At 40.2% G+C, this 26,483-nt stretch overlaps 1 protein-coding gene across 3 annotated transcripts in view; it reads left to right on the forward strand.

The window, feature by feature from the left end:
• tbc1d23 (TBC1 domain family, member 23) overlaps nt 1-26,483 on the forward strand; it is a 72,840-nt gene that overhangs the window by 25,975 nt on the left and 20,382 nt on the right. The window contains exons 8-15 of one of the 3 annotated variants that reach the window (XM_061977542.2): nt 2,799-2,902; nt 2,971-3,093; nt 3,170-3,262; nt 3,320-3,490; nt 3,555-3,597; nt 10,072-10,178; nt 10,255-10,388; nt 15,551-15,595. In XM_061977542.2, coding sequence (XP_061833526.1) covers nt 2,799-2,902; nt 2,971-3,093; nt 3,170-3,262; nt 3,320-3,490; nt 3,555-3,597; nt 10,072-10,178; nt 10,255-10,388; nt 15,551-15,595 — 820 coding nt within the window. Of the gene's footprint in view, nt 1-2,798; nt 2,903-2,970; nt 3,094-3,169; nt 3,491-3,554; nt 3,598-10,071; nt 10,179-10,254; nt 10,389-15,550; nt 15,596-26,483 lie in introns of all 3 variants that reach the window. The other 2 variants (XM_061977541.2, XM_061977543.2) reach the window with 2 other exon arrangements.

Below are 26,483 nucleotides of genomic sequence, written 5' to 3' on the forward strand. Positions count from 1 at the left end.
TTTATTCTTATTTATCGAACACATTTCTTTATTTGGGGGGTGGAGGAGAAAAAAGACCCATAAATTAGCTGCAGGGTGCAAAGCGTGGGGAAAAACATGTCTTATTGTCCGTAAATGTCTTGTACTGGGTTTGAGGTGTACTTATTTGACTGATTTTTATTTTTTTATTCTTATTTATTGAACACATATCTTTATTTTGGGGGTGGAGGAGAAAAAAGAGCCATAAATTAGCTGCAGGGTGCAAAGCGAGGGGAAAAAATGTCAGCTTATTGTCTGTAAATGTCTTGTACTGGGTTTGAGGTGTACTTATTTGACTGATTTTTATTTTTTTATTCTTATTTATTGAACACATATCTTTATTTTGGGGGTGGAGGAGAAAAAAGACCCATAAATTAGCTGCAGGGTGCAAAGCGAGGGGAATTTTTTTTGTCTTATTGTCCGTAAATGTCTTGTACTGGGTGTGAGGTGTACTTATTTGACTGATTTTTATTTTTTTATTCTTATTTATTGAATACATTTCTTTATTTGGGGGGTGGAGGAGAAAAAAGACCCATAAATTAGCTGTAGGGTGCAAAGCGTGGGGAAAAAATGTCGGCTTATTGTCCGTAAATGTCTTGTACTAGGTTTGTGGTGTACTTATTTGACTGATTTTAATTTTTTTATTATTATTTATTGAATTCATTTCTTTATTTGGGGGGTGGAGGAGAAAAAAGACCCATAAATTAGCTGTAGGGTGCAAAGCGTGGGGAAAAAATGTCGGCTTATTGTCCGTAAATGTCTTGTACTAGGTTTGTGGTGTACTTATTTGACTGATTTTAATTTTTTTATTCTTATTTATTGAATTCATTTCTTTATTTGGGGGGTGGAGGAGAAAAAAGACCCATAAATTAGCTGCAGGGTGCAAAGCGTGGGGGGAAAATGTCGTCTTATTGTCCGTAAATGTCTTGTACTAGGTTTAGGAGTACTTATTTGACTGATTTTTATTTTTTTATTCTTATTTATTGAATTAATTTCTTTATTTGGGGGGTGGAGGAGAAAAAAGACCCATAAATTAGCTGCAGGGTGCAAAGCGTGGGGAAAAAATGTTGTCTTATTGTCCGTAAATGTCTTGTACTGGGTTTGAGGTGTACTTATTTGACTGATTTTTATTTTTTTATTCTTATTTATTGAATACATTTCTTTATTTGGGGGGTGGAGGAGAAAAAAGACCCATAAATTAGCTGCAGGGTGCAAAGCGAGGGGAAAAAATGTCGGCTTATTGTCCGTAAATGTCTTGTACTAGGTTTGTGGTGTACTTATTTGACTGATTTTAATTTTTTTATTATTATTTATTGAATTCATTTCTTTATTTGGGGGGTGGAGGAGAAAAAAGACCCATAAATTAGCTGCAGGGTGCAAAGCGTGGGGGGAAAATGTCGTCTTATTGTCCGTAAATGTCTTGTACTAGGTTTAGGAGTACTTATTTGACTGATTTTTATTTTTTTATTCTTATTTATTGAATTAATTTCTTTATTTGGGGGGTGGAGGAGAAAAAAGACCCATAAATTAGCTGCAGGGTGCAAAGCGAGGGGACATTTTTTTGTCTTATTGTCCGTAAATGTCTTGTACTGGGTGTGAGGTGTACTTATTTGACTGATTTTTATTTTTTTATTCTTATTTATTGAATACCGGTACATTTCTTTATTTGGGGGGTGGAGGAGAAAAAAGACCCATAAATTAGCTGTAGGGTGCAAAGCGTGGGGAAAAAATGTCGGCTTATTGTCCGTAAATGTCTTGTACTAGGTTTGTGGTGTACTTATTTGACTGATTTTAATTTTTTTATTATTATTTATTGAATTCATTTCTTTATTTGGGGGGTGGAGGAGAAAAAAGACCCATAAATTAGCTGCAGGGTGCAAAGCGTGGGGGGAAAATGTCGTCTTATTGTCCGTAAATGTCTTGTACTAGGTTTAGGAGTACTTATTTGACTGATTTTTATTTTTTATTCTTATTTATTGAATTAATTTCTTTATTTGGGGGGTGGAGGAGAAAAAAGACCCATAAATTAGCTGCAGGGTGCAAAGCGTGGGGAAAAAATGTTGTCTTATTGTCCGTAAATGTCTTGTACTGGGTTTGAGGTGTACTTATTTGACTGATTTTTATTTTTTTATTCTTATTTATTGAATACATTTCTTTATTTGGGGGGTGGAGGAGAAAAAAGACCCATAAATTAGCTGTAGGGTGCAAAGCGTGGGGAAAAAATGTCGGCTTATTGTCCGTAAATGTCTTGTACTAGGTTTGTGGTGTACTTATTTGACTGATTTTAATTTTTTTATTCTTATTTATTGAATTAATTTCTTTATTTGGGGGGTGGAGGAGAAAAAAGACCCATAAATTAGCTGCAGGGTGCAAAGCGTGGGGGGAAAATGTCGTCTTATTGTCCGTAAATGTCTTGTACTAGGTTTAGGAGTACTTATTTGACTGATTTTTATTTTTTTATTCTTATTTATTGAATTAATTTCTTTATTTGGGGGGTGGAGGAGAAAAAAGACCCATAAATTAGCTGCAGGGTGCAAAGCGTGGGGAAAAAATGTTGTCTTATTGTCCGTAAATGTCTTGTACTGGGTTTGAGGTGTACTTATTTGACTGATTTTTATTTTTTTATTCTTATTTATTGAATACATTTCTTTATTTGGGGGGTGGAGGAGAAAAAAGACCCATAAATTAGCTGCAGGGTGCAAAGCGAGGGGAAAAAATGTCTTATTGTCCGTAAATGTCTTGTACTGGGTGTGAGGTGTGATGTGTCATTTTGCTGGCAGAAATGCTGGAAGACTCTCCATCCCGGCTGGAAGCTGAAGACATCGAGGATCTGTTCTCTCTGGCCCAGTACTACCAGAGCAAGACCCCTCTGTCGCTCAGGAAGGTGGGACTCCTCTTTCTGGAGATGCTGGCCGGCACTGATGCTGAGTGACTCTTCTCCACTCCTTGCAGATGAACCAGAACCTGTTTGGGAGCAGCCTGGTGGCTCTGAAAGAGGAGGACATAGACCTGAGTCAGGCTCTGTGCCTCCCCGTGTCTGTCCCTGAAATCCTGCAGGCCAACCAGCTGCAGCAGGTCCCCCAGCTCCAACGCTCTGAGCTTCTTGACACGCACGAGCTAACATGTGCCCGTACTGGACTTGTCTCCCCAGGACGGAGTGCGCTTCTTTGTGGTGGACTGCAGGCCGGCCGAGCAGTACAACGCCGGGCACCTGTCCACGGCCTTCCACCTGGATTCGGACCTTGTGAGTGTTTTCTGCTTGAGGACCAAAGAGCTTCGTCACACCCATGTGTCTCTACAGATGCTCCAGAACCCATCAGAGTTCGCCCTCTCGGTGAAGTCTCTCCTGGAGGCCCAGAAGCAGTCTCTGGAGTCGGGCTCCGTCGCCAGCGGAGAGCACCTGTGCTTCATGGGAAGCGGCCGAGAGGAGGAGGACATGTACATGAACATGGTGCTGGCCCACTTCCTGCAGGTGAGTCACTCAGCGGGCTGTGAAGTCCACTTCCACCAAGCTGACTGAAGGCTTTGTTTTGCAGAAAAACAAAGAGTACGTCAGCATCGCCAAGGGGGGCTTCATGGGTGAGTGAGCATGTCCACGCATACTTTTTGTAGCACGGCTGTCCAAACTTTTTGACTTGGGGACTGCATTGGGCTAAAAAAAATGTGGCTGGGGGCCAAAGGCAGTAACTATAATATATATTGTCAGGTTCAAACACTGATGACATCTATTAAACAAGACAAGAAGCAAGGAATTAAACAGAGACAGAATTCAATTTAGCTCGATTGAGGAGAAACGCGTCGACACTGTACCCTTGTACAGTGTCTCACCACGCTCCGACGAAAGATTGTACGCCTCCTCTTTTATTTGGACTTTCCCTGATTACATGGCAACAGCTGTTTCTAGAGGAAGGGGGTCGTAAACAGCCGCTGCCTTTGGTTACAAAACAGTTCAAAGAAAAGGTCCCTGGAGGGAGGTCAGGCCTTGCCTCCTCTCCGCTTTGTAGATCTCGGGTAAAGACAAAATCTTCCTGTGGATTACAGTGCATCAAAGAAATCGACCCTCTCATGTCGCTCCCCATCCTACACAGTGGAGTTTTACAAGCCTTTTGCTTGGTAAGATCGAAGACAGCTTTTGTCCTCTCGCAGGGTGAGATGAACTCAATGTAACACAAGGTTTTGTGATAACTTAGATACAATTATTCTGACATATACAGTATATACCAGGGTTGTTCGGTATACCGGTACTAATAAGGTACCGCAATACTAATTGATTGAAATCGGTATTATACTGCCTTTGAAAAGTACCGGTACCGTTCTTTCATCTGCATGGTGCTGTGCGGCGGTGACTCCAGAGCCGAGGCGCATGATGTTGAGTGTGTCAAAACGCACACACAAAGTGCATACAAACAATAACATCTTGAAGAGGAAGAATGGCAAAAAAACGACAATTCCGCGGGTGATGAAGTACAATATGGAGGTATTTGGGCTTCAAAACTAACAATAAAGGTGGCGCTTTAAACAAGGAAGCAACGGGCTTCAAGTGTTGTTTTAAAACACGCCTCGCCTAATGTGGCGATTAGTATTAGCACCTTTGCTTTCAACTTAGGTTAACATTTAAATAATAGACATTCAGATCTGCACAAGAAATGTAAATAGTGACAGGTAATAATGTCGTCGTTTAACCTGTCCTGCTGTTCGGCTCCGGTGCAGACTGTCGTCAAGGAGCACTGGGAAGACGTTCCCTTCAGGGTCCATGTTTTTGTCGGGGTTAACCCTTCACTTTACAATGGGCCTGCTAAGCTCCGCTTTCCGGTCAGAATTGAGGCTGCCGATTTGGGACATTCTGGTTGCATTATTATTAGTTTTACAGGACACAACCGGACCCATTAATTTTTCTACTGAGCAGTGCATGCGCTCCCTCTCTCTCTCTTTACTCGTCCACTCACTCACTGACGTCACTCAGACAACACCTTGACATTCTCACAAACACGTACACTATTCTCATAAGTTAACCAGCTCTCCTGCTGTACACATGTAGATACATAACACATAGATACACAACATGTAGATATATAACACATAGATACACAACATGTAGATACACAACATGTAGGTACTGTACGTAACATGTAGACACATAACATTTAGACGCATAACATGTAGATGCACAACATGTAGACGCGTAACATGTAGATACACAACATGTAGATACGTAAGATGGTGATACGTAACATGGTGATACTTAACAATGATGATACGTAACATGTAGATAGGTAACATGTAGATACGTAACATGTAGATACGTAACATGAAGATACGTAACATGAAGATACGTAACATGGTGATACGTAACGTGATACGTAACATGGTGATACGTAACATGGTAATACGTAACATGGTGATACGTAACATGGTGATACGTAACATGGTGATACGTAACGTGAATATACGCAACATGGTGATACGTAACATGGTGATGCGTAACATGGTGATGCGTAACATGTAGATACGTAACATGGTGATACGCAACATGTAGATACGCAACATGTAGGTACGCAGCATGGTGATACGCAACATGGTGATACGCAACATGGTGATACGTAACATGGTGATACGCAGCATGTAGATACGCAACATGTAGATACGCAACATGTAGATACGCAACATGTAGATGCGCAACATGTAGATACGTAACATGTAGATGCATAACATGTAGATGCATAACATGTAGATACGTAACATTTAGATACGTAACATGTAGATACGTAGCATGTAGATACGTAACATGTAGATGCATAACATGTAGATACGTAACATGTAGATACACAGCATGTAGATACGTAACATGGTGATACGTAACAATGGTGATACGTAACATGTAGATACGTAACATGTAGATACGCAACATGTAGATACGTAACATGGTGATGCGTAACATGGTGATACTTAACATGTAGATATGTAACATGTAGATACGTAACATGTAGATACGTAACATGTAGATACGTAACATGGTGATACGTAACATGGTGATACGTAACAATGGTGATAGGTAACATGTAGATACGTAACATGGTGATACGCAACATGGTGATACGCAACATGTAGATACGCAACATGGTGATACGCAACATGTAGATACGCAACATGTAGATACGCAACATGTAGATACGTAACATGGTGATACGTAACATGTAGATGCATAACATGTAGATACGTAACATTTAGATACGTAACATGTAGATACACAGCATGTAGATACGTAACAATGGTGATACGTAACAATGGTGATACGTAACATGTAGATACGTAACATGTAGATACGCAACATGTAGATACGTAACATGGTGATGCGTAACATGGTGATACTTAACATGTAGATATGTAACATGTAGATACATAACATGTAGATACGTAACATGTAGATACGTAACATGTAGATACGTAACATGTAGATACGTAACATGTAGATACGTAACATGTAGATACGTAACATGTAGATACGTAACATGGTGATACGTAACATGGTGATACGTAACAATGGTGATACGTAACAATGGTGATACGTAACATGTAGATACGTAACATGTAGATACGTAACATGGTGATACGCAACATGTAGATACGCAACATGGTGATACGCAACATGGTGATACGCAACATGTAGATACGCAACATGTAGATACGCAACATGTAGATACGCAACATGTAGATACGCAACATGTAGATACGCAACATGTAGATACGCAACATGTAGATACGTAACATGTAGATACGTAACATGTAGATACGTAACATGGTGATACGTAACATGGTGATACGTAACATGGTGATACGCAACATGGTGATACGTAACATGTAGATACGTAACATGGTGATACGCAACATGTAGATACGTAACATGTAGATACGTAACATGTAGATACGTAACATGTAGATACGTAACATGTAGATACGTAACATGTAGATACGTAACATGTAGATACGTAACATGTAGATACATAGCATGTAGATACGTAACATGGTGATACGTAACATGTAGATACGTAACATGTAGATACATAACATGTAGATACGTAACATGGTGATACGTAACATGTAGATACGCAACATGTAGATACGCAACATGTAGATATGTAACATGTAGATACGTAACATGTAGATACATAGCATGTAGATACGTAACATGGTGATACGTAACATGTAGATACGTAACATGTAGATACATAACATGTAGATACGCAACATGGTGATACGCAACATGGTGATACGCAACATGTAGATACGCAACATGTAGATACGCAACATGTAGATACGCAACATGTAGATACGTAACATGTAGATACGTAACATGTAGATACGTAACATGGTGATACGTAACATGGTGATACGTAACATGGTGATACGCAACATGGTGATACGTAACATGTAGATACGTAACATGGTGATACGCAACATGTAGATACGTAACATGTAGATATGTAACATGTAGATACGTAACATGTAGATACGTAACATGTAGATACGTAACATGTAGATATGTAACATGTAGATACGTAACATGTAGATACATAGCATGTAGATACGTAACATGGTGATACGTAACATGTAGATACGTAACATGTAGATACATAACATGTAGATACGTAACATGGTGATACGTAACATGTAGATACGTAACATGTAGATACGTAACATGTAGATACATAACATGTAGCTACATAGACACGCACAAAGCTGCTTGGCTTGATGCCAAACATTAGCGGAGTTAAGACCGCCCATCTAACGTCAACTAATGCAAGTAAAATGACTGAATTTTGTAACAAATTGCTACAATTTGTGTTTTATATTCAACAAATGTGTGCTTTACCTGCTGCATGGTTTATCTGAGTACATTTATCCAAATCTTTATCTTTAGTACTTACTAATAATTGTATTTGTCTTAAAGCACAGACCAGGATTGGCAACCATAAATCATAAATAATTTAATATTATGTTAAGATTTTTTTAAATTATATTCTAATCTAATTCTTGATTACGGAAAAGTGTAAATTTGTTATTTGAGACCAACAAAAAAAACACAATGTGTGTAATGCCCTTTAATTTATATTTCAACCTTCTAAAATTGTTCTTTGAGTGCAATAGGAAACATATGTTTATTATTTTGTAAGGTTAAAATAAAGCCAAAATTGACATTTTTTGTCGTAATTCCCTTTATTTGGAAAAGTATCAGTACCAAATTATTGGTATCGGGACAACCCTATTATATATCTATATATCTATATCTATGTCTATATATATATATATATATATATATATATATATATATATATATATATATATATATACAGGTAAAAGCCAGTAAATTAGAATATTTTGAAAAACTTGATTTATTTCAGTAATTGCATTCAAAAGGTGTAACTTGTACATTATATTTATTCATTGCACACAGACTGATGCATTCAAATGTTTATTTCATTTAATTTTGATGATTTGAAGTGGCAACAAATGAAAATCCAAAATTCCGTGTGTCACAAAATTAGAATATTACTTAAGGCTAATACAAAAAAGGGATTTTTAGAAATGTTGGCCAACTGAAAAGTATGAAAATGAAAAATATGAGCATGTACAATACTCAATACTTGGTTGGAGCTCCTTTTGCCTCAATTACTGCGTTAATGCGGCGTGGCATGGAGTCGATGAGTTTCTGGCACTGCTCAGGTGTTATGAGAGCCCAGGTTGCTCTGATAGTGGCCTTCAACTCTTCTGCGTTTTTGGGTCTGGCATTCTGCATCTTCCTTTTCACAATACCCCACAGATTTTCTATGGGGCTAAGGTCAGGGGAGTTGGCGGGCCAATTTAGAACAGAAATACCATGGTCCGTAAACCAGGCACGGGTAGATTTTGCGCTGTGTGCAGGCGCCAAGTCCTGTTGGAACTTGAAATCTCCATCTCCATAGAGCAGGTCAGCAGCAGGAAGCATGAAGTGCTCTAAAACTTGCTGGTAGACGGCTGCGTTGACCCTGGATCTCAGGAAACAGAGTGGACCGACACCAGCAGATGACATGGCACCCCAAACCATCACTGATGGTGGAAACTTTACACTAGACTTCAGGCAACGTGGATCCTGTGCCTCTCCTGTCTTCCTCCAGACTCTGGGACCTCGATTTCCAAAGGAAATGCAAAATTTGCATGGTTGGGTGATGGTTTGGGGTGCCATGTCATCTGCTGGTGTCGGTCCACTCTGTTTCCTGAGATCCAGGGTCAACGCAGCCGTCTACCAGCAAGTTTTAGAGCACTTCATGCTTCCTGCTGCTGACCTGCTCTATGGAGATGGAGATTTCAAGTTCCAACAGGACTTGGCGCCTGCACACAGCGCAAAATCTACCCGTGCCTGGTTTACGGACCATGGTATTTCTGTTCTAAATTGGCCCGCCAACTCCCCTGACCTTAGCCCCATAGAAAATCTGTGGGGTATTGTGAAAAGGAAGATGCAGAATGCCAGACCCAAAAACGCAGAAGAGTTGAAGGCCACTATCAGAGCAACCTGGGCTCTCATAACACCTGAGCAGTGCCAGAAACTCATCGACTCCATGCCACGCCGCATTAACGCAGTAATTGAGGCAAAAGGAGCTCCAACCAAGTATTGAGTATTGTACATGCTCATATTTTTCATTTTCATACTTTTCAGTTGGCCAACATTTCTAAAAATCCTTTTTTTGTATTAGCCTTAAGTAATATTCTAATTTTGTGACACACGGAATTTTGGATTTTCATTTGTTGCCACTTCAAATCATCAAAATTAAATGAAATAAACATTTGAATGCATCAGTCTGTGTGCAATGAATAAATATAATGTACAAGTTACACCTTTTGAATGCAATTACTGAAATAAATCAAGTTTTTCAAAATATTCTAATTTACTGGCTTTTACCTGTGTATATATATATATGTCTATATATGTCTCTCTATATATATATATATATATATATATATATATATATATAAGAAAAATGTGAGCGCTTTTATGTATTATTTTGTTGTTGCTCCCAGCCCTGCAGCAGCACCTCGTGGACATGAACGTGGAGGGTTTGGACTCCTCCTACATCCACTGGATCGTCAGCACTTCAGGATCGCACAGCAGCCTGAGCTCGGCAGACGTACGCCGACACTCGTTTGTACCGTTTAGGCGCTTGGTAGACAGACCACATGTGGCTTACTGTCCGTCCAATCCAGGGGGACTCTCTCAGCGACAGCAAAGGTGTCAAATCTCTGGTCAACAAGATGACCTTCGCCCTCAAGTCCAAGTCGGTGAACGTGAAAGAAAAGATGATCAGCTTCATTGAGAACACAGCGACACCTGTCGACAGGTGAGAAGTTGAACTTAAAGGGGAACTGACATTTTTTTGGAAGGTTGTCTATCGTTCACAATCATTATGAGAGACAAGAAGACAAAAGCTTTTTGGTTTTTTTTTGCATTCTAACATGTAAAAATGGTCTCCTTCTTGCTGGCGGGCAATGCAGCTAATGTTAGCAATCAATTCTACATCTAAATCACTTTAAAAATGCATTCAAAAACCCTCAACATTACTTTACATTGTTATGAAGGTGTCTGTTACTACATTATATGTTTACTTGCAGTGTGTATTTTGTACATATTACATATTGTTATGAAGGTGTCTGTTACTACATTATATATATACTTGCAGTGTGTATTTTGTACATATTACATATTGTTATGAAGGTGTCTGTTACTACGTTATATATATACTTGCAGTGTGTATATTGTACATATTACATATTGTTATGAAGGTGTCTGTTACAACAATATATGTTTACTTGCAGTGTGTATTTTGTACATATTACATATTGTTATGAAGATGTCTGTTACTACATTATATATATACTTGCAGTGTATATTGTACATATGACATATTGTTATGAAGGTGTATATTGTACGTATTACATATTGTTATGAAGGTGTCTGTTACTACATTATATATATACTTGCAGTGTGTATATTGTACATATTACATATTGTTATGAAAGTGTCTGTTACTACATTATATATATACTTGCAGTGTGTATATTGTGCATATTACATATTGTTAGGAAGGTGTCTGTTACTACATGTTTACTTGCAGTGTGTATATTATACCTATTACATATTGTTATGAAAGTGTCTGTTACTACGTTATATATATACTTGCAGTGTGTATATTGTACATATTACATATTGTTATGAAGGTGTCTGTTACTACAATATATGTTTACTTGCAGTGTGTATTTTGTACATATTACATATTGTTATGAAGATGTCTGTTACTACATTATATATATACTTGCAGTGTATATTGTACATATGACATATTGTTATGAAGGTGTATATTGTACGTATTACATATTGTTATGAAGGTGTCTGTTACTACATTATATATATATACATGCAGTGTGTATATTGTACCTATTACATATTGTTATGAAAGTGTCTGTTATTACATTATATATATACCTGCAGTGTGTATATTGTACATATTACATATTGTTATGAAGGTGTCTGTTACTACATGATGTTTACTTGCAGTGTGTATATTATACCTATTACATATTGTTATGAAAGTGTCTGTTACTACATTATATATATATACTTGCAGTGTGTATACAAAACATATTGTTATGAAGGTGTCTGTTACTACATTATATATATAGACTTGCAGTGTGTATATTGTACATATCACGTAATGTTAAGAAGGTGTCTGTTACTACATTATATATACTTGCAGTGTGTATATTGTACATATTACGTATTGTTATGAAGGTGTCTGTTACTACATTATTTATATACTTGCAGTGTGTATATTGTACATATTACATATTGTTATGAAGGTGTCTGGTACTACATTATATATATACTTGCATTGTGTATATTGTACGTATTACATATTGTTATGAAGGTGTCTGTTACTACATTATATATATACTTGCAGTGTGTATATTGTACCTATTACATATTGTTATGAAAGTGTCTGTTACTACATTATATATATACTGTACTTGCAGTGTGTATATTGTACATATTACATATTGTTATGAAGGTGTCTGTTACTACATTATATATATACTTGCAGTGTGTATATTGTACATACTGTTGTGAAGGTGTCTGTTACTACATTATATATATACTTGCAGTGTGTATACAAAACATACTGTTATGAAGGTGTTTGTTACTACATTATATGTATATACATGCAGTGTGTATATTGTACCTATTACATATTGTTATGAAAGTGTCTGTTATTACATTATATATATACCTGCAGTGTGTATATTGTACATATTACATATTGTTATGAAGGTGTCTGTTACTACATGATGTTTACTTGCAGTGTGTATATTATACCTATTACATATTGTTATGAAAGTGTCTGTTACTACATTATATATATATACTTGCAGTGTGTATACAAAACATATTGTTATGAAGGTGTCTGTTACTACATTATATATATAGACTTGCAGTGTGTATATTGTACATATCACGTAATGTTAAGAAGGTGTCTGTTACTACATTATATATACTTGCAGTGTGAATATTGTACATATTACGTATTGTTATGAAGGTGTCTGTTATTACATTATGTATATACTTGCAGTGTGTAAATTGTACATATTACATATTGTTATGAAGGTGTCTGTTACTACATTATATGTTTACTTGCAGTGTGTATTTTGTACATATTACATATTGTTATGAAGGTGTCTGTTACTACATTATATATATACTTGCAGTGTGTATATTGTACATATTACATATTGTTATGAAGGTGTCTGTTACTACATTATATATATACTTGCATTGTGTATATTGTACGTATTACATATTGTTATGAAGGTGTCTGTTACTACATTATATATATGCTTGCAGTGTGTATACAAAACATATTGTTATGAAAGTGTCTGTTACTACATTATATATATAGACTTGCAGTGTGTGTATTGTACATATTACATATTGTTATGAAGGTGTCTGTTACTACTTTATATATATATGTGCAGTGTGTATATTGTACATATTGCATATTGTTATGAAGGTGTCTGTTACTACATTATATATATATACTTGCAGTGTGTATATTGTACATATTACATATTGTTATGAAGGTGTCTGTTACATTATATATATATATACTTGCAGCGTGTATATTATACATATTACGTATTGTTATGAAGGTGTCTGTTACAACATTATATATATACACTTGCAGTGTGTATTTTGTACATATTACATATTGTTATGAAAGTGTCTGTTACTGCATTATATATATACTTGCAGTGTGTATATTGTGCCTATTACATATTGTTATGAAAGTGTCTGTTACTACATTATGTATATACTTGCAGTGTCTATATTGTACATATTACATATTGTTATGAAGGTGTCTGTTACTACATTGTATATATACGTGCAGTGTGTATATTGTACATATTACATATTGTTATGAAAGTGTCTGTTACTACATGATATATATACTTGCAGTGTGTATATTGCACATATTACGTAATGTTATGAAGGTGTCTGTTACTACATTATATGTATACTTGCAGTGTGTATATTGTACCTATTACATATTGTTATGAAAGTGTCTATTACTACATTATGTATATACTTGCAGTGTGTATATTGTACATATTACATATTGTTATGAAGGTGTCTGTTACAACATTATATATATACACTTGCAGTGTGTATTTTGTACATATTACATATTGTTATGAAAGTGTCTGTTACTACATTATATATATACTTGCAGTGTGTATATTGTACATATTACATATTGTTATGAAGGTATCTGTTACTACATTATATGTTTACTTGCAGTGTGTATTTTGTACATATTACATATTGTTATGAAGGTGTCTGTTACTACATGATGTTTACTTACAGTGTGTATATTATACTTATTACATATTGCTATGAAGGTGTCTATTACTACATTATATGTATAGTTGCAGTGTGTATATTGTACATATTACATATTGTTATGAAGGTGTCTGTTACTACTTTATATATATATATATGTGCAGTGTGTATATTGTACATATTGTTATGAAGGTGTCTGTTACTACATTATATATATATATATAAATATATATATATATATATACTTGCAGTATGTATATTGTACATATAACAAAATGTTATGAAGGTGTCTGTTACTACATTATATATATATATATACACTTGCAGCGTGTATATTATACATATTACGTATAGTTATGAAGGTGTCTGTTACTACATTATATATATATATACACTCGCAGTGTGTATATTGCACATATTACATATTGTTATGAAGGTGTCTGTTACTACATTATATATATACGTGCAGTGTGTGTATTGTACATATTACATATTGTTATGAAGGTGTCTGTTACTACATTATATATATACGTGCAGTGTGTATATTGTACATATTACATATTGTTATGAAGGTGTCTGTTACTACATTATATAAATATTTACAGTTTTTATATAAAACATTACATATTGTTATGAAGGTGTCAGTTACTACATTATATACTGTATATATATATATATATATATGTGCAGTGTGTATATTGTACATATTACATATTGTTATGAAGGTGTCTGTTACTACATTACATACTGTATACATTTGCTCTGTGTATATTGTACATATTGTTATGAAGGTATCTGTTACTACATTATATATATATATGTGCAGTGTGTATATTGTACATATTACGTAATGTTATGAAGGTGTCTGTTACTACATGATATATATACTTGCAGTGTGTATATTGTACATATTACGTAATGTTATGAAGGTGTCTGTTACTACATTATTTATATACTTGCAGTGTGTATATTATACCTATTACATATTGTTATGAAAGTGTCTGTTACTACATTATATATATATACTTGCAGTGTGTATATTGTACATATTACATATTATTATGAAAGTGTCTGTTACTACATTATATATATACTTGCAGTGTGTATACAAAACATATTGTTATGAAGGTGTCTGTTACTACATTATATATATACTTGCAGTGTGTATATTGTACATATTACATATTGTTATGAAGGTGTCTGTTACTACATTATATATATACTTGCAGTGTGTATATTGTACATATTACATATTGTTATGAAGGTGTCTGTTACTACATTATATATATACTTGCAGTGTGTATATTGTACATATTACATATTGTTATGAAAGTGTCTGTTACTACATTATATATATACTTGCAGTGTGTATACAAAACATATTGTTATGAAGATGTCTGTTACTACATTATATATATACTTGCATATACTTGTTCTTGTCTCTCATAATGATTGTGAATGATAGGCAACATTCCCCCAAAAAAGTGCAGTTCCCTTTTTAACGTGGATAGGATGTTGACAACTTGAGTTTTCACATGACGACTACATCCATCAATCTGTATCCGCCAATACTTGTATATTCATCGTACTTTGTACCTTATTTCACGCTAGAATGTCTTTCAATCTGCCCTGGCCAGAGAAGGCGATTCCTGATAGGTAAGCGCTGGCGAACCCGCTTTGTCAGCAGCGAGAACGCATGTCCTTGTGCAGCAGTAACCCTCTCACACACACGCCGGCCATGCTTTCACTAACCACACAGCGAGCATCCACTCATCCTCACGTTGTCCTTGTCGCACTACACGTAGGAGCAGGGGCTGCACTGTTGGCACGCTACATCTTCCCATGCCATCCTTGTTGCTTTGGACCAGTGTTTCTTAACCATAGGGCTGGGGCCGCCCAAAATGATCAGTTGTAATACACTTGTGGCTAGGGATGTCCGATAATGGCTTTTTGCCGATATCCAATATTCCGATATTGTCCAACTCTTTAATTACCGATACCGATATCAACCGATACTGATATATACAGTCGTGGAGTTAACACATTATTATGCCTAATTTGGACAACCAGGTATGGTGAAGATAAGGTCCTTTTTTTAAATATTAATAAAATAAAATAGTATAAATAAATTAAAAACATTTTCTTGAATAAAAAAGAAAATAAAACAATATAAAAACAGTTACATAGAAACTAGTAATTAATGAAAATGAGTAAAATTAACTGTTAAAGGTTAGTACTATTAGTGGACCAGCAGCATACGGCTTACGGACTGTATCCCTTGCAGACTGTATCGATATATATTGATATATAATGTAGGAACCAGAATATTAATAACAGAAAGAAACAATGAGTGTAAATGGGGGAGGGAGGTTTTTTGGGTTGGTGCACTAATTGTAAGTGTATCTTGTGGTTTTTATGTTGATTTAATAAAAAAATAAAAAAAATCAATTTAAAAAAATTACCGATAATAAAAAAAACGATACCGATAATTTCCGATATTACATTTTAAAGCATTTATCGGCCGATAATATCGGACATCTCTACTTGTGGCAGTACACTGCAAATTGTCTTCCGCTAGCCAAGATTTCAAATTGTATTTCAATAAACCTCCCTAGTTTTAAGAGCTATTTACTTATATTTAGTCACTGGCTTTACCTAATAATCTTACTTTTAGCAGGAATAATTATATGTAGGGATGTCCGATGATATCGGGCTGCCGATATTATCGGCCGGTAAATGCTTTAAAATGTAATATCGGAAATTATCTGTATCGGTTACTAAAATTAAAATGTATGACGTTTTAAAACGCCGCTGTGTACACGGACGTAGGGAGTGGTACAGAGTGCCAATAAACTTTAAAGGCATTTCCTTTGCGTGCCTGCCGTCCGAGTCACATAATATCTACCGGCTGATCTCATCAGGAATTAATGCAAGCCATACTTGGTCAACAGCCATACAGGTCACACTGAGGGTGGCCGTATAAACAACTTTAACATTGTTACAAATATGCGCCATACCAAACAAGAATGACAAACACCTTTCGGGAGAACACCCGCACCGTAACACAACATAAACACAACAGAACAAATACCCAGAATCCCTTGCAGTACTAACTCTTCCGGGACGCTACAATATAAACCCCCACCAACCCCAACCCTGCCCACCTCAACCTCCTCATAGTCTCTCTCAGGGAGAGCATGTCCCAAATTCCAAGCTGCTGTTTGGATAGATAGATAGATAGTACTTTATTGATTCCTTCAGGAGAGTTCCCTCAGGAAAATTAAAATTCCAGCAGCAGTGTACAGAATTGAGATCGAATTTAAAAAGTAAATAATGGGGGTATAAATGGAAACAGAATAGAAAAATATTACAATAAGAATAAAAATAAAAAGCAATAATGAGAATAAAAATATAACAGTAAAATAAGAATATAACAAGAGAAACTAGGCAGTAGTGACCATGTTATGAAAAAGTATTGCACTGTTATTTTTTTGAGGCATGTTAACAAAAATAATGCACTTTGTGACTTCAATAATAAATATGGCAGTGCCATGTTGGCATTTTTTTCCATAACTTGAGTTGATTTATTTTGGAAAACCTTGTTACATTGTTTAATGCATCCAGCGGGGCATCACAACAAAATTAGGCATAATAATGTGTTAATTCCACGACTGTATATATCGGTATCCGTTGATATCGGAATCGGTAATTAAGAGTTGGACAATATCGGATATCGGTAAAAAAGCCATTATCGGACATCTCTAATTATATGGTTTCTATTCTAGTTTAAAAATGTTAAAATTGAGCAAATATTTACATGATATAATAATTATATCAAATATTAAATAGTTAAAGATTTTAAATAGATATTTTGGTTTTTCTCCACATAGAAAATCTTGTTTAAAGATTATGCAACATCTGCAGATTGCTGAATTTAAGAATTGCAAAATAATGCTTATTTTCAGAATGAAATACTTATTTCTACCTTTAAAAGTCCTGCTAATTTCTAGATATACAAGTCTTGATTGAGGATGTCTTACCGGGTCAAATTAACGAGCTGCATGGATCGATAATTTCACTAGTTTTTAGCAGTTTTTTCCCCCAAAATCTGCTCTTTTTATCTTATATTTTGTCAGCTCTTTCTTGCAGTGTAATGACAATCTCAAACAAACAGAAGACGTGTGGAGCTAAAGTCATAGAGAAGTTTCTTAAGCGCAAAAATTATGACTAAAGTGGTAAATCTGTGTTTTCATTTGCACTTAAAATGTACTTAAAAATATTCATTATTAATTTTGTTTATTTATATTAGGACAACAAAATTATTAATTATTATTATTAATTTAAAAAATTGTAAAATAAAATAAAATGTGGGCCCCGAGGTCAAAAAGGTTAAGAACCCCTGCTTTAGACCACTTTCTCAGCTCATTTACATGTTTGGCTAGCTCCCCAAAAACTATCATTAGCATTATTTTCTCATACATTTTCACATTCTCAATTGGGGCTGGACGATTATGGCAAAAATAATAATCAGGATTATTTTGATTTGATATTGAAATCGCAATGAATAAAACAATTGTTTTAGTCATTTGAAAACATGAGTATTTATTGTAGCACTAAAACTCAACTTTACATTTAATTTCAAAGAACCATGGATATAAATTAGTAACAATCGAGTGAAACAGCAACAAATTAGAAATAATAGCATTCAAATAAAACAATAAAATTCAGTTTTTCCGTGTGCTTTTTGGGTCAAACATTTTTTTTTATAAAAAAGCAAAAATCCTCAAAGCATACTTATTTGTGTAAATGTGTCAGTAAGTTCTTTAAGTACATTATGATTGTGCAAGGTACTTTTTTTAAACCTTTATTTTGTTAGCGCAGTTGTACCAGATGTTGTACACAAAGCTCTTATTGTGAAGGGGGGAAGTGTGCTGCTGTTCTGAGCTTGACAAGTAAGGAGACAGCTTGAGGTTGTAAAAAAAAAAAAAAAAAGATTGTGACTGCTGTCCTGTTTGTACATTGATGTTACATCCATGATGCCGTTCACAACAACACAACAGATGAGATGTGTTGTGTGTGTACGATTGTTTGTACATTGTTGTTACATCCATGATGTCGTTTACAACAACACAACAGATGAGATGTGTTGTGTGTGTATGATTGTTTGTACATCGATGTTACATCCATGATGTCGTTCACAACAACACAACAGTGAGATGTGTTGTGTGCGTATGATTGTTTGTACATTGATTTTACATCCATGATGTCGTTCACAACAACACAACATATGATGTGTTGTGTGTGTATGATTGTTTGTAATTTATGTTACATCCATGATGACGTTCACAACAACACAACAGATGAGATGTGTTGTGTGTGTATGATTGTTTGTACATCGATGTTACATCCATGATGTCGTTCACAACAACACAACAGATGAGATGTGTTGTGTGTGTATGATTGTTTGTACATCGATGTTACATCCATGATGTCGTTCACAACAACACAACAGATGAGATGTGTTGTGTGTGTATGATTGTTTGTACATGATGTTACATCCATGATGTCGTTCACAACATATGAGATGTGTTGTGTGTGTATGATTGTTTGTAATTTCGGTTGGTAGAGTGGCCGTGCCAGCAACTTGAGGGTTCCAGGTTCAATCCCCGCTTCCGTCATCCGAGTCACTGCCGTTGTGTCCATGGGCAAGACACTTTACCCACCTGCTCCCAGTACCACCCACACTGGTTTAAATGTAACTTAGATATTGGCTTTCACTATGTAAAACGGCCCGCCGTTTCATGTAATGTGGCATGGTGCGTCATTTAAAGCGACCCGCTGCTTCATGTAAAACGGCCCGCCGCTTCATTTAAAAAACGGCCCACTGCTTCATGTGAGGCGGCATGGTGCGTCATGTAAGAATGGCTCGCCGCTTCATGTCATGCGGCCCGCCGTGTCATGTAAGGCGGCCCGCTGTTTCATGTAAGGTGGCATGGTGCGTCATTTAAAGCGACGCTTCATGTAAGTGGCCCGCCACGTCATTTAAATCGACCCGTCGCATCATTTAAGAACGGCCCGCGGCTTCATGTAAGGCGGCACGGTGTGTCATTTAAGACGGCCCGCCACTTCATTTAAATCGACCCGTCGCGTCATTTAAGTACGGCCCGCCGCTTCATGTAAGGCGAGCTGCAGCTTCATGTAATGCGTCATTTAAAGCGACCCGCCGCTTCATGTAAGGTGGCCCGCCGCTTCATGTAATGTGGCATGGTGCGTCATTTAAGGCGGCACGCCACTTCATTTAAATCTAACCGCTGCTTCATGTAAGGCGGCCCGTCGCATCATTTAAGAACGGCCCGCCGCTTCATGTAAGGCAGGCTGCAGCTTCATGTAAGGCGGCATGGTGCGTATTTAATGCGACCCGCCGCTTCATGTGATGTGGCATGGTGTGTCCTTTAACGCGGCCCGCCACTTCATTTAAATCGACCCTTCGCTTCATGTAAGGCGGCCCGCCGCTTCATGTAAGGCGGCATGGTGTGTCATTTAGAGCGACCCGCCGCTTCATGTAAGGCGGCACGCCGCTTCATGTAAGGCGGCACGCCGCTTCATGTAATGTGGCATGGTGCGTCATTTAAGGCGGCCCGCCACTTCATTTAAATCGACCCTTCGCTTCATGTAAGGCGGGCTGCAGCTTCATGTAAGGCGGCATGGTGCGGAATTAATGCGACCCGCCGCTTCATGTAATGTGGCACGGTGTGTCATTTAAGGCGGCCCGCCACTTCATTTAAATCGACCCTTCGCTTCATGTAAGGCGGGCTGCAGCTTCATGTAAGGCGGCATGGTGCGGAATTAATGCGACCCGCCGCTTCATGTAATGTGGCACGGTGTGTCATTTAAGGCGGCCCGCCACTTCATTTAAATCGACCCTTCGCTTCATGTAAGGCGGGCTGCAGCTTCATGTAAGGCGGCATGGTGCGGAATTAATGCGACCCGCCGCTTCATGTAATGTGGCACGGTGTGTCATTTAAGGCGGCCCGCCACTTCATTTAAATCGACCCTTCGCTTCATGTAAGGCGGGCTGCAGCTTCATGTAAGGCGGCATGGTGCGGAATTAATGCGACCCGCCGCTTCATGTAATGTGGCACGGTGTGTCATTTAAGGCGGCCCGCCACTTCATTTAAATCGACCCTTCGCTTCATGTAAGGCGGGCTGCAGCTTCATGTAAGGCAGCATGGTGCGGAATTAATGCGACCCGCCGCTTCATGTAATGTGGCACGGTGTGTCATTTAATGCGGCCCGCCACTTCATTTAAATCGACCCTTCGCTTCATGTAAGGCGGCCCGTCGCGTCATTTAAGTACGGCCGCTTCATGTAAGGCGGGCTGCAGCTTCATGTAAGGCGGCATGGTGCGGAATTAATGCGACCCGCCGCTTCATGTAATGTGGCACGGTGTGTCATTTAATGCGGCCCGCCACTTCATTTAAATCGACCCTTCGCTTCATGTAAGGCGGCCCGTCGCGTCATTTAAGTACGGCCGCTTCATGTAAGGCGGGCTGCAGCTTCATGTAAGGCGGCATGGTGCGGAATTAATGCGACCCGCCGCTTCATGTAATGTGGCACGGTGTGTCATTTAAGGCGGCCCGCCACTTCATTTAAATCGACCCTTCGCTTCATGTAAGGCGGGCTGCAGCTTCATGTAAGGCGGCATGGTGCGGAATTAATGCGACCCGCCGCTTCATGTAATGTGGCACGGTGTGTCATTTAATGCGGCCCGCCACTTCATTTAAATCGACCCTTCGCTTCATGTAAGGCGGGCTGCAGCTTCATGTAAGGCGGCATGGTGCGGAATTAATGCGAACCGCCGCTTCATGTAATGTGGCACGGTGTGTCATTTAAGGCGGCCCGCCACTTCATTTAAATCGACCCTTCGCTTCATGTAAGGCGGCCCGTCGCGTCATTTAAGTACGGCCGCTTCATGTAAGGCGGGCTGCAGCTTCATGTAAGGCGGCATGGTGCGGAATTAATGCGACCCGCCGCTTCATGTAATGTGGCACGGTGTGTCATTTAATGCGGCCCGCCACTTCATTTAAATCGACCCTTCGCTTCATGTAAGGCGGGCTGCAGCTTCATGTAAGGCGGCATGGTGCGGAATTAATGCGACCCGCCGCTTCATGTAATGTGGCACGGTGTGTCATTTAAGGCGGCCCGCCACTTCATTTAAATCGACCCTTCGCTTCATGTAAGGCGGGCTGCAGCTTCATGTAAGGCGGCATGGTGCGGAATTAATGCGACCCGCCGCTTCATGTAATGTGGCACGGTGTGTCATTTAAGGCGGCCCGCCACTTCATTTAAATCGACCCTTCGCTTCATGTAAGGCGGCCCGTGGCGTCATTTAAGTACGGCCGCTTCATGTAAGGCGGGCTGCAGCTTCATGTAAGGTGGCATGGTGCGTCATTTAAAGCGACCCGCCGCTTCATGTAAGGCAGCCCATCCGCTTCATGTAATGTGGCATGGTGCGTCATTTAACACGGCATGCCACTTCATTTAAACGACCCGCTGCTTCATGTAATACGGCCCGTTGCATCATTTAAGAACGGCCCGCCGCTGCATGTAAGGCGGGCCGCAGCTTCATGTAAGGCGGCGTGGTGCGTAATTTAATGCGACCCGCCGCATCATTTAAAACGGCCCACCGCTTCATGTAATGTGGCATGGTGAGTCAATTAATGCGGCTCACCGCTTCATTTAAATCGCCCCGCCGCTTCATTTAAGGACGGCCCGCCACTTCATGTAAGGTGGCGTGGTGCGTCATTTAAATCCACCCGCCGCTTCATGTAAGGTGGCATGGTGCGTCATTTAAATCGACTCGCCGCTTCATGTAATGTGGCATGGTGCGTCATTTAAAGCGACCCGCCGTTTCATGTAAAGCAGCCCACCACGTCGTTTAAAAACGTCCCGCTGCGTCATGTCAGGCGGCCCGCCACTTCATGTAATGTGGCATGGTGTGTAATTTAACACGGCCCGCCGCTTCATTTACATCGACCCACCGCTTCATATTATATGGCCTGCCGCATCATTTAAAAAACGACCCACTGCTTCATGTAAGGCGGCATGGTGCGTCATTTAAAGCGACCCGCCGCTTCATGTAAGGCGGCACGCCGCTTCATGTAATGTGGCATGGTGCGTCATTTAAGGCGGCCCGCCACTTCATTTAAATCGACCCTTCGCTTCATGTAAGGCGGGCTGCAGCTTCATGTAAGGCGGCATGGTGCGGAATTAATGCGACCCGCCGCTTCATGTAATGTGGCACGGTGTGTCATTTAAGGCGGCCCGCCACTTCATTTAAATCGACCCTTCGCTTCATGTAAGGCGGCCCGTGGCGTCATTTAAGTACGGCCGCTTCATGTAAGGCGGGCTGCAGCTTCATGTAAGGTGGCATGGTGCGTCATTTAAAGCGACCCGCCGCTTCATGTAAGGCAGCCCATCCGCTTCATGTAATGTGGCATGGTGCGTCATTTAACACGGCATGCCACTTCATTTAAACGACCCGCTGCTTCATGTAATACGGCCCGTTGCATCATTTAAGAACGGCCCGCCGCTGCATGTAAGGCGGGCCGCAGCTTCATGTAAGGCGGCGTGGTGCGTAATTTAATGCGACCCGCCGCATCATTTAAAACGGCCCACCGCTTCATGTAATGTGGCATGGTGAGTCAATTAATGCGGCTCACCGCTTCATTTAAATCGCCCCGCCGCTTCATTTAAGGACGGCCCGCCACTTCATGTAAGGTGGCGTGGTGCGTCATTTAAATCCACCCGCCGCTTCATGTAAGGTGGCATGGTGCGTCATTTAAATCGACTCGCCGCTTCATGTAATGTGGCATGGTGCGTCATTTAAAGCGACCCGCCGCTTCATGTAATGTGGCATGGTGTGTAATTTAACACGGCCCGCCGCTTCATTTACATCGACCCACCGCTTCATATTATATGGCCTGCCGCATCATTTAAAAAACGACCCACTGCTTCATGTAAGGCGGCATGGTGCATCATTTAAAGCGACCCGCCGTTTCATGTAAAGCAGCCCACCACGTCGTTTAAAAACGTCCCGCTGCGTCATGTCAGGCGGCCCGCCACTTCATGTAATGTGGCATGGTGTGTAATTTAACACGGCCCGCCGCTTCATTTACATCGACCCACCGCTTCATATTATATGGCCTGCCGCATCATTTAAAAAACGACCCACTGCTTCATGTAAGGCGGCATGGTGCGTCATTTAAAGCGACCCGCCGCTTCATGTAAGGCGGCACGCCGCTTCATGTAATGTGGCATGGTGCGTCATTTAAGGCGGCCCGCCACTTCATTTAAATCGACCCTTCGCTTCATGTAAGGCGGGCTGCAGCTTCATGTAAGGCGGCATGGTGCGGAATTAATGCGACCCGCCGCTTCATGTAATGTGGCACGGTGTGTCATTTAAGGCGGCCCGCCACTTCATTTAAATCGACCCTTCGCTTCATGTAAGGCGGCCCGTCGCGTCATTTAAGTACGGCCGCTTCATGTAAGGCGGGCTGCAGCTTCATGTAAGGTGGCATGGTGCGTCATTTAAAGCGACCCGCCGCTTCATGTAAGGCAGCCCATCCGCTTCATGTAATGTGGCATGGTGCGTCATTTAACACGGCATGCCACTTCATTTAAACGACCCGCTGCTTCATGTAATACGGCCCGTTGCATCATTTAAGAACGGCCCGCCGCTGCATGTAAGGCGGGCCGCAGCTTCATGTAAGGCGGCGTGGTGCGTAATTTAATGCGACCCGCCGCATCATTTAAAACGGCCCACCGCTTCATGTAATGTGGCATGGTGAGTCAATTAATGCGGCTCACCGCTTCATTTAAATCGCCCCGCCGCTTCATTTAAGGACGGCCCGCCACTTCATGTAAGGTGGCGTGGTGCGTCATTTAAATCCACCCGCCGCTTCATGTAATGTGGCATGGTGCGTCATTTAAATCGACTCGCCGCTTCATGTAATGTGGCATGGTGCGTCATTTAAATCGACTCGCCGCTTCATGTAAGGCGGCATGGTGCGTCATTTAAGAATGACTTGCCGCTACATTTCATACGGCCCGCCGCGTCATGTAAGGCGGCCCCCCGCGTCATTGAAGTCGGCCCACCGCTTCATGTAATGTGGCATGGTGCGTCATTTAATTCAGCCCGCCGCTTCATTTACATCGACCCACTGCTTCATGTAAGGCGGCATGGTGCATCATTTAAAGCGACCCGCCGTTTCATGTAAAGCAGCCCACCACGTCGTTTAAAAACGTCCCGCTGCGTCATGTCAGGCGGCCCGCCACTTCATGTAATGTGGCATGGTGTGTAATTTAACACGGCCCGCCGCTTCATTTACATCGACCCACCGCTTCATATTATATGGCCTGCCGCTTCATTTAAAAAACGACCCACTGCTTCATGTAAGGCGGCATGGTGCGTCATTTAAAGCGACCCGCCGCTTCATGTAAGGCGGCCCGCCGCTTCATGTAATGTGGCATGGTGCGTCATTTAAGGCGGCACGCCACTTCATTTAAATCTAACCGCTGCTTCATGTAAGGCGGCCCGTCGCATCATTTAAGAACGGCCCGCCGCTTCATGTAAGGCAGGCTGCAGCTTCATGTAAGGCGGCATGGTGCGTATTTAATGCGACCCGCCGCTTCATGTGATGTGGCATGGTGTGTCCTTTAACGCGGCCCGCCACTTCATTTAAATCGACCCTTCGCTTCATGTAAGGCGGCCCGCCGCTTCATGTAAGGCGGCATGGTGTGTCATTTAGAGCGACCCGCCGCTTCATATAAGGCGGCACGCCGCTTCATGTAAGGCGGCACGCCGCTTCATGTAATGTGGCATGGTGCGTCATTTAAGGCGGCACGCCACTTCATTTAAATCGACCCTTCGCTTCATGTAAGGCGGGCTGCAGCTTCATGTAAGGCGGCATGGTGCGGAATTAATGCGACCCGCCGCTTCATGTAATGTGGCACGGTGTGTCATTTAAGGCGGCCCGCCACTTCATTTAAATCGACCCTTCGCTTCATGTAAGGCGGGCTGCAGCTTCATGTAAGGCGGCATGGTGCGGAATTAATGCGACCCGCCGCTTCATGTAATGTGGCACGGTGTGTCATTTAAGGCGGCCCGCCACTTCATTTAAATCGACCCTTCGCTTCATGTAAGGCGGCCCGTCGCGTCATTTAAGTACGGCCGCTTCATGTAAGGCGGGCTGCAGCTTCATGTAAGGTGGCATGGTGCGTCATTTAAAGCGACCAGCCGCTTCATGTAAGGCAGCCCATCCGCTTCATGTAATGTGGCACGGTGTGTCATTTAAGGCGGCCCGCCACTTCATTTAAATCGACCCTTCGCTTCATGTAAGGCGGGCTGCAGCTTCATGTAAGGCGGCATGGTGCGGAATTAATGCGACCCGCCGCTTCATGTAATGTGGCACGGTGTGTCATTTAAGGCGGCCCGCCACTTCATTTAAATCGACCCTTCGCTTCATGTAAGGCGGCCCGTCGC

This window comes from Nerophis lumbriciformis, linkage group LG18, assembly GCF_033978685.3.
Source record: "Nerophis lumbriciformis linkage group LG18, RoL_Nlum_v2.1, whole genome shotgun sequence".
NCBI lineage: Eukaryota > Metazoa > Chordata > Actinopteri > Syngnathiformes > Syngnathidae > Nerophis > Nerophis lumbriciformis.